This window comes from Coffea arabica, chromosome 10e (assembly GCF_036785885.1).
Source record: "Coffea arabica cultivar ET-39 chromosome 10e, Coffea Arabica ET-39 HiFi, whole genome shotgun sequence".
Taxonomy (NCBI): Eukaryota; Viridiplantae; Streptophyta; class Magnoliopsida; order Gentianales; family Rubiaceae; genus Coffea; species Coffea arabica.
Genome location: NC_092328.1, coordinates 46,498,916 through 46,512,365, shown reverse-complemented (window position 1 = coordinate 46,512,365; position 13,450 = coordinate 46,498,916). Strand labels below are relative to the sequence as shown.

The 13,450-nt window shown below is 36.0% G+C and overlaps 1 protein-coding gene across 1 annotated transcript; it reads right to left on the bottom strand.

The window, feature by feature from the left end:
• Window positions 1–1,143: 1,143 nt before the first annotated feature.
• Window positions 1,144–3,364, bottom strand: LOC113711963 (uncharacterized). The gene is made up of 2 exons (XM_027235221.2): window positions 1,658–3,364; window positions 1,144–1,397 (listed from the first exon to the last, which is right to left on the bottom strand). The coding sequence occupies exon 1, from the start codon at window positions 3,349–3,351 to the stop codon at window positions 1,681–1,683; it is 1,671 nt and encodes a 556-aa protein (XP_027091022.1). The 5' UTR covers window positions 3,352–3,364; the 3' UTR covers window positions 1,144–1,397; window positions 1,658–1,680.
• Between the last annotated feature and the right edge of the window lie 10,086 nt (window positions 3,365–13,450).

Below are 13,450 nucleotides of genomic sequence, written 5' to 3'. Positions count from 1 at the left end.
ATGGACATGTTAGTATTCAAGATTCCTTTATTTTCTGGGTGATAATATATTTATAAGCTTAACAGGAGGCAAAATTGGAACTATATACCCATAAAAAAAAAATAAATTTGGCAGGGTAATTATACTCCGGAAGGTTAAATTTTGACCCCAAGGCAACCAGCCTTTAGGGCAAAAGTATATTTAGATATTCCTTCATATTATTGGCTTTGTTTGAAGAGGTTCACATGGGGAAGTTGCCCTGTAAGCAGTGATTGAAAATGTCCTTTTTTTTTAATGTTTTAATTTTCAGATCAATGATTGAATATGTTAGAAAAGCATGAATAAATTTTTATTTTCTTATTGAGAAGATAAAAAAAGGTGATTGAAAATGTGTTCTTGATACAAAGTGATTGTATCCAATCAGAAAATTTTGAATCATGTAAAAAATCAAAATGCTTAAAAAAAACTATGGCAATTTCCCAAATTAATGAAGTGGATGCATTTTAGTACTTGCATCTTAAACAAGGACTTGGTATGTAGAACGAATTGCCTATGTTCCTTAATTCACTCGATGAGCAAAAAATCTTAGGGCCCGAGGGATTTAAAACCACCGGAAAAGTTTATAACTAATTTTTGCTGATGTTGTAATCAGTAGAGGATATGTCACTAATTTTTCCCTTTCGTAGTCTAAAGAAATCGACATCATGGAGAAAAGTATTGAGATCATTTATAGTTTAAACTAGTAAGCGATAAGTTATAGCAATAAAGTCCTTAATTAATTAGTAATAGCATTGTCAAAAATTTTTTTTGAGTTTTATAAATATAAATTCCACTAACAAATTGTGCATTAACCAAGACTCACACTTGTCATGATTTTTCCTTATGTTTCAATGAGATAGTTGTTAATATCATGTCTCTGCCTTAAACTATAAGTACCAGCTGGTAATATCATCACCACAATGATTACAAACTATAGTATACTTTGAGATGTAAAGGGAATAAAAGAAAGACAAACATGAATTTAGCGTTAGACCAAACTACCTATGTATAATAGTATAATTTTAAGAAAAAGGCCCATTATTAATATTGACTCAATAATATTAAAGGCAAAATATAAGGGAAAGAGAGAAAAAATGTCGTAACATGCATAAATAGTAGAGCCAATAGAAGTGAAATGAATTGATTAATTGTACGGAACCGACTTTTGCCAATAGGATAGAAATCCTTACAAACATGTACGGCATGGTACGTAAAACAATACGTACCCCACAAACAGGGAATTAATTGAGTCGCAAAATTCAATTTACAAATTAAAGTGGAAACATAGAAAAACTTGAAAACATCCTCGCATTGGGCTTTTATTCTTATTCTTCAACATCTTCATGAAGCTCTCAAACACAGATTCTCTTTCCCTTTTCCTGCAAAAATTTCAGTGGGTTATGGGTATTGTGCATTTTCAAGTAGATGAGCATGTTAAACAATTCATTAATCTATTTAATACACAAGTGTTTGGAAGCAGAGGGAATACTAATGCTGTTCCTTGGTTCTTAAGAAAACTTTCTACCACTCATTTTCATGGATCTAGGTGTACGTATTTGGCATTATACACATGGCAGTTTGTCTAGATAGAGATAAGGTTTATCATGCGAAAGTTAATTTATTGGTTAAACGTTATTACCTCAAAAACTTGGATACAATTGCTTAGTAGTGACGAGGAGGAGGAGGAGAATTGTAGTAGTAATGGTAGGGTGGAGGTGGAGACTTGTAGATTGGTGGTGGTGGGGAACTGTAAACTGGAGGAGGTGGAGACTTGTAAGCAGGTGGTGGTGATGACTTGTACACTGGAGGAGGTAGTGGAGGAGACTTGTATTTATAAATTGGTGGTGGTGGAGATTTGTAAACTGGAGGAGGTGGTGGAGGTGATTTGTATACTGGAGGAGGTGGTGGTGGTGACTTGTAAATTGGGGAAGGAGGTGGTGGTGACTTATACTTGTAGACTGGAGGTGGCGGAGACTTGTACACTGGAGGAGGTGGTGGTGGTGACTTATATACTGGGGGAGGCGGTGGGGGAGACTTATAAATTGGCGCTGGTGGGGGTGAATGCACTGGAGGTGGTGGTGAGGAATAATGATGAGGTGGTGGAGGGGACTTATAAACAGGAGGAGGTGGTGGCGGTGACTTGTAAACTGGTGGTGGGAGTGAATGCGTTGGAGGTGGTGGTGAGGAATAATGGTAAGGTGGTGGCGGAGACTTGTAAACTGGTGGTGGTAGGGGTGAATGCACTGGAGGTGGTGGTGAGGAATAATGGTAAGGTGGTGGCGGGGACTTGTAAACTGGAGGAGATGGTGGAGGTGACTTGTAAACCGGTGGAGGTGACTTGTAAACCGGTGGTGGTGGAGGTGAATGCACCGGAGGTGGTGGTGAGGAATAATGGTAAGGTGGTGGCGGAGACTTGTAAATTGGTGGTGGTGGGGGTGAATGCACTGGAGGTGGTGGTGAGGAATAATGGTAAGGTGGTGGTGGAGACTTGTAAACTGGAGGAGGTGGTGGAGGTGACTTGTAAATTGGTGGTGGAGGTGCATGCACAGGAGGTGGTGGTGAGGAATAATGGTAAGATGGTGGCGGAGACTTGTAAACTGGTGGTGGTGGGGGTGAATGCACTGGAGGTGGTGGTGAGGAATAATGGTAAGGTGGTGATGGAGACTTGTAAACTGGAGGAGGTGGTGGAGATGACTTGTAAATTGGTGGTGGAGGTGCTTGCACAGGAGGTGGTGGTGAAGAATAATGGTAAGGTGGTGGTGGAGACTTGTAAACTGGTGGTGGTGGGGGTGAATGCACCGGAGGTGGTGGTGAGAAATAATGATAAGGTGGTGGTGGAGACTTGTAAACTGGAGGAGGTGGTGGAGGTGACTTGTAAATCGGTGGTGGTGGAGGTGAATGCACTGGAGGTGGTGGTGACGAATAATGGTAAGGTGGTGGCGGGGACTTGTAAACTGGAGGAGGTGGTGGAGGTGAATGCACTGGAGGTGGTGGTGAGGAATATCGATAAGGTGGTGGTAGGGACTTGTATAATGGCGAAGGTGGTGGAGGTGACTTGTAAACAGGTGATGGTAGTGATGGTGGAGATGAATACACTGGAGGTGGTGGTGAGGAGTAGTGATAAGGTGGTGGGGGTGATTTATAAACTGGTGATGGTGGAGGTGAATGCACAAGAGGTGGTGGTGAGTAATAATGATAAGGAGGAGGAGGAGGTGAATACTTGTCGTAATCAGCTGCAGTTTCTGAAGGCAAGCCAAGAGCAACAAATACCACTAAAACGGTGGTAAAAAGAGGAGTCAGCCTAGACCCCATTGCTTTTGCTTTGCTCCCCATTGCTACAAAATGTGGTCTGAGGCTGATATGCTTCTAGGCAACATCTAGCCCTTTTATAGTACTCAGTGTCTTCACTTTTTACTCCCAAGGCCTAGAAGTTGTAAGCCCAGTAAAATCTCGTCACTTTCTCTAATTAACTTTTCAAAGACTAAACATCTTGTATACGTTGGAATGGGTTGTCCTCAAACTGTACTTTGATAACTTTATCAATTGTGAACATTCATTATTTAATAGTGATAATTTCAGAAACATCCCCTGAGGCTTCCAACAATTTCATTGACCTCCCCTAAGGTTTTGAAAATGACATAAACCTCCCCTGAACTTATAGTTGTAGTAACATGATCAGCCCATGTCAGGAAAATGAGCATTAAAAAAATATTTTGAGTGAGATGATATTTGTGTTCCACATATGCCCTTTTTGCTTATCCACAACTTGTATTTGTAAATAATGAAAACTATTAAAAGACATACATAATTAGTAAATTCTAGTAGGTGTAATAGCAATTAGGAAAAGTGCAGTAACAACAACTTGAAGCTTCAGTCTGTACAAATGGCTAGTGCAATGGCCATATTTTAAGTTTCTTTCAAAAGCATATAAACGGCTCAAGCAACTCAAGAAATAATTTATTTTTAGTGTGATTACCTAATTTTGAGGTAATAAAAAGTGGCAAGGCTAGACCAACCAAAGGCCATAGTTAACATGATACTCATCATAAATATCATACTAGGTGTTGTATCTATATTCATCCAAAATATAAAATCAATTGGATAAACTCTCGTAACAAATATAAAAGTGTCACGACATTGTACCAACCATTTTAAATCTTTTCTGATTATGTAAGAAGTAAACCAATAGTACTTGTCAGTTGGATTGTATTTGGAAGAAATGTATGACTATTGTTGGATGACTACTACTGTAACTTTAATAAGAGATAATAAGCAACAACTTATTAGTTGAACTAGTTAGTAAGGTAACATAAGTCACTTGACATTAGTTCAAAATTGCTATAATTGTAGCAGTTATAGTATTACATAACTGTCGATGCAATCCAAGATAGTTTCAAACACCATCTGCCCCAGATGAATGAGGCAGATGGTGAGGATTGCATAGCCAAATTTCATGACCATTGATTGTTTGTCACTAATGCCAACCATATACAAAAGCATGAGTGGGTAGCATGTCAATAATCTTAATGCAAATAAGCATATTTTAACCTGAGAGGAGCTATGCTTTTTTCCTTCTTTTCCCTCCATTTTTCCATCTTCGCCAATTTTTTGTATAATACTATCCTTGTGTTGATCTCTAAAGTCATGTCCAATCACAAAAAATGGCTCCATATTGGTGCATCAATTAGTGTCATTTCATAAGTGTAGTTACATTGGCTTTTTAGAGATAGAACTACAGTTAATATCATTTTATTAGTTCATTTATTTAATGACCTAATTATATTTTTCCAGAAATTGGTTTCTCATCACCCTTTTATGCATAAGGGCAAAGTAGCAAATTCATTCTAGGTTACATCAGCAATGGATCCCAAAATCAGTTGAGGGGAGGTCAATGTTATTTTCGAAACCTCAAGGGAGGTCAATGAAATTATCAAAAACCTCAAGGGAGGTTTCTGAAATTATCCCTATTTAATATTGCTAATTCGTGTACCGTGCTCTAATTGTTAAATCTTAATTCTTAAACAAAAATTTTAAGAACAATATATTATTCAGTGTTTGTATAAATTTTGCAACTTAGCATGCCGGTGACTTTGACATATTTGTGTGAATGCCGGTGATTTCATAATGTTGTTTTGCCTCCGAAACAGGCTTAGACCAGGCCCGACTTTCTTCTCTATTTCCTTTTCCCATCAAGAAGAGGTTGGTAATAATCCAAAGTTGTCATTGTCTCGTTGATATCAATAATTGAACTGTTATATCTATATTCTACTCTTCAACTCTATCTCTCTTCTTAGTTGACATCTAAACTCTAATTGAGACAAATCAATCCCTAAACTATATTTTGATTCTTTTTCATCCCTAAACTCTTAATTTTGACACTTTTATTTCTGTACCATGCCTTGATACATACTTTGGTCGCGAAACTTCTTTCTTTTCTCGAATTTTGCATTTTTTTTTGTTATGGTTGCTTCATACTTGTCTAGTCACGGGTATTGTATTAACCATTATACTTGAGTAAGAAGGGTTTCATAGTTTAAGGACTATAATGTCACAAATTACAGTTTAGAAATCGAGTTACAGTTGAAGGGTACAAAATGGCATGAACCCGAAGGAAACTAGAATTCCTCTTAGTATTTCTGACGTCAATTTGCCTGTCGGTGAATAGTTTTCTAGGGTAAAGATCATGTCCACACCTTTTGGTGTTGATTAAAGGTGCATTTGTAAAGAAATGAGTTGGGAGATTATATTACCTAGAGAAAAAAAATGTGCATCCAAAAAGGGCTATGTGCAGGCAGGAAGGGTCCAAACGTTGACCATGTAGTAGCCATCGAATTAGTTATCGCAGCAGTCAATTTTGAAATGTAATTAATATTGCCACCTAACTTCCTAGAATTCTGCGGGACGATGCAGATGAACAGGCTGTTGTTTGAGATGTGAGTATTCATTTTTCCAAGAATCGTAAGTAGACTAGAATGAGGAAAAGATCACGAACTCCCCAGTTGGGCAATTTTTCATCTTCTGCTTTTTGAAAAATGCTATCAAAATGTTTAGGCAGATTTTTCGTTGATCTATAGTTATAATCAAAAGTACTCTTGTGTTTTATGAAGGGATACCAAAATTAATGCTTAATTTCCCTGTCAAAATAGCTATTTGAGGATTTCTATTGAATCAAATTGCAAAGTTGTATCTTGCTGACAATACAGGTTAAAGGAGTCAATTCTTGACTTCGTAGTTTCACGCGGGACAAAGACAAAAATTTTGTTGCATAGTAGTATTTATTAGCTTAACATAATTTGCGTTATTGTGATTTATTTTGCAGTTTATTTGTAGTATTTTTTTTATAAGGTGTAGAGTCCTAGAGTTGTTGTAGGATTTTGTTTTTGCTTACTGCCTATTTCATTTCTTATTAATAAAATTTGAATTTACAAAAAAAAATTCATAATTGTGTTAATTTTCTAATATATATTACTTCATAATTGTTATAATCTTCAGCAATCCAAAGAAATTAATGTGCATACTATAAAGCAAGGAAGTACAGTACCAAAATAAAAAAAAAGATGTGCATACAACTATGCCAAGTGTTGTATATTGACCTATGCAAATTCCATGATAGAGAGACGTGCATACAACTATGCTTTGTGTATATTGACCGATGCAAATTTCCATAATAGAGACCTTGAGCTTGAAAGTATTAATTGCATCGTGGTGTTTCTGCTACTTCTCTGACTAATTTGTACTAATGATTTTAACATATTATTTTAAAGATTACTAACTTTAACATACTTTTTTGATTATTCATACCTAAGGATGGCAATGGAGCGGGTGACCGGCGGGTACCCGCCACGCGGGGACTATTGGGGTGGGAGGGAATTTTTCCCCCCGTTTCGGGGGTATATACCCCCGCCCCGCCACCCGTTTAAAATAAAAAATATATATAATAATTATACATATAATGATATTATCAATTATACTACTAATTATACATGTTTATTAATAAAAATTATTAATTATTTATACTAAATTTATTAATACATTTATATTAAATTCCTAACTACACTTAATACAATAACATTTTTTTTTCAAAAAAATACAATAACAATTTAGTGATTGTATTTGTATCAAAAGTAAAAACTTGATTATTTTAGTTATACTTTTTTATCATATTAGATTGTATTCAAATAACTTTTGTTTAATTATTTTTATGAGTTTCAATTGTAAAGTTACAATGAATAATAATTTGATGATATGTTGATATTTTTAGTACTTGATTATTTGTTCAAATTTAATTATAATAAATTATATAATAAAATTTTTTTTAACCCCGCGGGGGAAGCGGGGCGGGGCAAGTCGAGGCGGAGGATGGGGCGGGGGAGGGGGTAATTAATAGGCAATGGGGCGGGGTATTCATACCAATAAATTAATTTAACATGTTCTTTAAAAGATTATTAACTTGTGACCTGATAGCATGTAAAGATGCTCAACCACAAATTTGTTGGGTGGGAATACAAATGATAAGACTCTGCACTTGCTCAGAAAAGTGATATGTATTCATATTTGGTAGAGAATATATAGTGTTTAGCAGACAATATATAAGATGCCGTATTCGCAAGTTGGAAAATGGAAATGAAAAGATTAGTCAATTCGGATTTATAGAATGTGTTAACAGCTGGATGGATGAAATCTACACAAAAAAAAAGGAAATTTTATTTGATAATTGAAAATATTAATTTTCCATGCACCACTTGGAGTAAAGAAATCTACGAAGTATTTTCGTTAGGAAGTCTCTTTATGGAGAAAAGCATCTTAGCAATGAATAGAACTAAAGGTTTTCATGACTCCCCATTTTCTGAGTACTTTTATTACCATTTTCTCCAGCTAGTGTGAATTGAAAAGGCCTCATGGAATCGAAGTAGCCAAACTGATGACAGCTCAAGTCAATGGATATATTAATACTATTAAAGGCACTTTTATTATCTTAATAATTATATAAGCTTGACAGAGGGGGCAAAACTGGAGCTATATACCCAAAAAAAAAAAAAAAAAGCCACAAAAAAGTTGCCTGGGTAACTAAGGTAAAATTTTGATTCTAGAGCAACCAGTTTTCACTAAGGGTTAATTTGCCCGGTAAGCTATTAAATGATTGAAGATGTCTTTTTGCCTTTTTTTTTTTCCTGATCAATGATTGCCATTGTTGGAAAATAACTGGTTTTTTCTTTAGCTTGACCATAATTCTTTTAGCTAAAGTTCTCCATTTAAATGTTGTCAAATTAGGTGTACAGGAGTTGATCAGTCATTTCGTTTATGACAGTAGGGTCTTGAATTTATTAACATAGAAGATCTACATTTTACATTCCAAGAAGGAGAATCTTGGGTGTCAAATCCCACAAATGTGAGGACTACAGTCTAACTAGCTATATGGATCGGCTCATAGATGAGAAACTATAGATAAAAAGGGAAAATTAATCTTGGGGGCAAACTTTAATATATGGGATAATTTCATAAACCTCCCCTTAGATTTTTAGCTATTTCACTTAGTTCCCTTGATGTTTTAAAAATTACACTTACCTCTCTTAATTAGATATTTTGGTAACCAAAACTTAAAATAGAGTGAAAAATTTAATGAATATCCTAAAATGCCCTTATTTTATAAAGTTTAATTTGTTCTTCTAAACAATTATAAAGTAATTTAGCACAATTATAAAAAAGAGAGGGTCAAGTTCTTCATACGAATATTTGTTATTTAATAATCAACTACAACAATAAATCTTTTGTCATAATAGGCTATTTTTTTTATAGAACTTTATTGGGGGATATAGATTCTTTTTACGATAAAGAAGAAAGTGTTATCTTTTTTTTTTTAAGTTTGTGGACTACTTTTTTAATAAAAGTTTATGGACTGGTTTAGTGATAGAACTAACATAGTTTGGTAGTGATTTTGGGCCATTTTGTTTATAATTATTGTTGATTTATTCTTGATTTTAATATGAAAATGGGTTGCAAAAAAAAATGGATGATGTTAAAAGTTATCAAAAAAATATTACTAGTTTAATGTTTGATTTGGATAGATACTAAAGACAACATTGATAATTCTTCTATATTTCTAATGAAATATAAGAGAAATGAATAAGAAGGAAAAAGGAAAAACAATTATAAAATCCATCTTTTGCATAAACATGGCAATAAGAGACTTTTATTAAAATATTAAGGTTAGTGTTATCATTTTAAATGGGTAAGGGAGGTAGGCGTAATTTTTGAAACCTTAGGGGAGCCAAGTGAAATTATTAGAAATCTCAAGGGAGGTTTCTGAAATTATCCCTTAATATATCTAAGCTTAAGTGTGTAATGTAAAATCTCTTCAAATTTTTGTAGCACAAAAGTTTAAATTATGTAGAATATTTTTGAAAATTTTCAATAATCTAAGAGAAAAAAAACCTAATTTTGTAAAATTTGGGAGGCGGTGATTTTGTTGTTATGATTTCATGTAATTCGGATCGATTGTTATATTTGCTATATTATTTGGTGTACAATTACATTATACTATATTATCATACTCAGCTGTTGTATTCGCGATAAAAGTGATGTATATAGACAAAATATTTCACACATATATTTAGTATAATATTATAGCACAATTGCACATCAAAAGTTTAAACTTATACAACAACGAATCAAATCGCATAAAATATGACAGCACAGGCCCCCTGCCCTTCTTTGCAAATGGCGTTCCTATCATTACTTAGAAAGCCTAACCATTTCGTCAAACACCCTCTTGCAAATCACATATATATATGCACCGTCAGATTAATTATCTATCATAATTCATAAAAAAAAACTCCTTTTGGAAAGACTTCAATGAAAAATGAGAACAGAAAGTGGTTTATATGTTGCGATTTCAAGAGATCTCTGGAGCCCTGATAATTTTAGATCTAACTCACAAACACATGGAGAGAAAGCCAAAAGCATCCTGCTTAAACTTTTTGGAAATACCAAGACTTTCCCATCAAAGACTTGAGAAGTAAATTTTTAACTCACAAAATTTTAACCTCTGGAATGAACTTTTATCAGAACACATTTTGTCGTGAAAAGCTATAAATTTCCCATTGAAAACTTTGTGCGTCTTCAACACAAAAAAGGAAAAAGGGAAGAACATCAATTCCATATCATTGTCACGTAATACAAAGTCAACTCTATTAAGAAAGTTTCACCAATTGGGTAAACTTTGACGAATCAGCTTTGAAATATTATTACTTGTGTTTTTCAATTAAGTCCATCTGTCAGACAAGAAAAATTCGAATCATAAAATAATCAAAATGCTTAAGGAAGTATATGCGGATGCATTTCTGTCCTTGCATCGTCAACAAGGACACTGTTGTGCAGCACGAAGCGCCTATGTTCCTTAATTCGTTCGATATGCAAAATCTTAGTGGCTGAGGGATTTTTAAACTACGGGAAAAGGGTGCTAATTTGTTTTGATGCTGTTGTAATCACTAGAGGATATGTGACTAACTAATTCCTTTCATCATCTAAAGAAATGGATAAAAGCTAGTTTATCATAGAGAAAAATATTAGGATCAGTTGTAGTTTAAGATTTTTTTTCCTGTATTCTACACTCTAAGGGCACATGATAAGTTGTCTACAAATTTTGAACTTTTGTACATAACTTTTTTTTTTTTGAAATCCGAGTTATTTTATTTGATAAAAATTAAGAAGGGCATACATGGAAAGCAAAGCCAACACTAGCGCTATCTTAACCTATGCCTTAACTCTACGCAAACTTGGAACACCCATCTGATCAAGAGCGACGTTACCTCTCACCAGACCAGGCAAATCACGCAAAGAGCCATACGTTAGAGTTGTTTTGTTAGGCTCCTGACCTAAATCTTAGAGAATTGATGAGGGAGAAGGGAAATCGGAGTTTGGGGAAGAAGAAATTGGGGAAGAATCATCAGGCGAGAGAGAGAGAAGATTGAGTGGGAAAATTTGGGGAAAGAGAGAGAGAAACAAATTTTGTTATTCCAAGTCATAACCAACTCTACCAATTACATTAGTACAAATAGGCAAGGATAACCAACTAACTAATTTCTTATTTTATTAGCTAAACGACGCCATCCTATTCAAGCTGTAATTCATCTGATTCCTAACCTTACGATGCCGTCTTACTTATGCGTTGATTTCTTGCCCTTAATCATACAATTTTTGCATAAACGACATCGTATCAAAGCTAATTCCTGACATTGCCTCCCCTAATTTTGAGTCTTGTCCTCAAGACTGGAACTGAGCATGGATGAAATCTTTATCCTCCCAAGACGCCTCTTCTTCACTCAGCTGCTTCCATTTGATCAGGTATTGGATCACAGACTGTCCATTTTGCATGATGGCCCTTCTTCTCAAAATGAGCTCTGGTTGCAAGGGACACTGATCATCAGTCGAACTCAGGTAGTGTGGTGGAAATTGGTTGCAATGGCCCTATCTTCTTCTTGAGTAAAGAAACATGGAAAACAGGATGAATTCATGCCCCTGGAGGTAATTTGAGCCGATAAGCTACTGATCCCACCTTGGCTTCCACTTGAAAAGGACCATAGAACTGGGCAGAGAGTTTGAGGCATTTTCTGATGGCAACTGACTGTTGCCTGTAAGGTTGCAACTTCAAGAAGACCCAACCCCCCACTGCAAATGTCCTTTCTATGCTTTTTTTATCTGCAAAAAACTTCATCCTCTGTTGAGCTTTAAGTAAGTGATCTCGTTTACTGCTAGAAATCCTCAATTTCTCTTGAAGTAACTGAGATGCTGCTGGTATGATAGAGTCGAAATGAGGCCCAAGGGGTATAGAAGAGGGCTGATATCCATATAATGCCTCAAATGGTGTCATTTGTAGGCTAGAATGGTAAGAGGAGTTATATCACCATTCAGCCAAAACCAGCCATTTGCTCCAATTGTAGGGAAACTCTCCAGTCATGCACCTGAGGTAGGTTTCAACACACTGATTCAGTCGCTCACTCTGTCCATCTGATTGTGGATGGTAAGCAGAGCTGTAGTGCAATGCAGTCCCTGCCAGTTTGAAGAGCTCCTGCCAGAAGAGACTGGTGAATATCCTATCCCTATCAGTCACTATGGATTTTGGAAGTCCATGCAATCGAAAGATGTGGTCCAGGAAAAGTTGTGCTACCTGCTTAGCAGTGAAAGGATGAGTTAATGCAATGAAATGTCCCACTTTGGTCATCCTATCAATCATTACCAACACTGTGTTCTATCCCTGTGATTCAGGCAGGCTTTTCTATGAAATCCATGGTGAGATGAGTCCATGCTAAATGAGGGACAGGTAGTGGCTGCAGTAAACCAGGGTATTGTACATGCTCAGACTTAAATCTTTGGCAAGTGTCATAGGCCTGAATAGCTCTAATAATGTCCTGCTTCATAGTAGGCCAATATAAGAGAGTTTTCATCCTCTGCCAGCAGCCCCTTTGTCCAGAGTGGTTTGCAATTGCAGATGCATGAAGAGCTTGTATTATTTTCTCTCTCACCCCTTTAGATGATCCCACATAAAATTTGCCATTATGCTTAAGCAATCCATTGTCCCATTCATACTATGGATGAGCAGCAGGATCCAGTATTAGTTGGGATATGATGGTCTGACAATGAGGGTCTGAACCGTAACTTCCTTGAAGTTCTTGTGTCCACAATGGTTTAGCAAATTGATATAGCTAAACAGGATCCTTGTGGAGTTGTCTGATCCAAGTTACTACGATGCAAACTAGACAATGCATCAGCTACCTTGTTGTCTGCTCCCTTTTTGTACTGAATCTCATAACCCAATCCCAACAACTTAGCCAACCATTTATATTGTAAAGCAGTAGTGAGTTTCTGGTCAAGCAAGTACTTCAGAGACTGGTGATCAGTCTTAATAATAAAGTGATACCCCACCAGATAGTGCTTCCACTTAGTTACAGCCATTACCAATGCTAACAGTTCCTTCTCATAGGCTGATAAACCCAGATTCTTGGTTGATAATGCTTTACTTAAGAAAGCAATGGGGTGACCTTCTTGCATTAATACTGCACCAATCCCTCCTCCACTTGCATCAGTCTCAATGGTGAAAGTCTTTTGAAAGTTAGGCAACCTGAGAATAGGAGCCCTGCACATAATGTTCTTTAATGAGATGAAGGCCTCTTGTGCTCCTAGATTCCAAGCAAAACTGTCCTTCCTAAGTAGCTCAGTGAGTGGCTTACAGATGATCCCATAATGTTTGATAAACCTCCTGTAGTAACCAGTTAGTCCAAGGAAGCCCCTTAGCTCTTTTATAGTCCTGGGTGTAGGCCAATTCACCATACTCTCAACTTTTGACTGATCCATGAATACTCCATCCTCAGTAATGGTATGACCAAGGTAATCTATAGTCTGCTGAGCGAATGAGCATTTAGATTTCTTTGCAAAC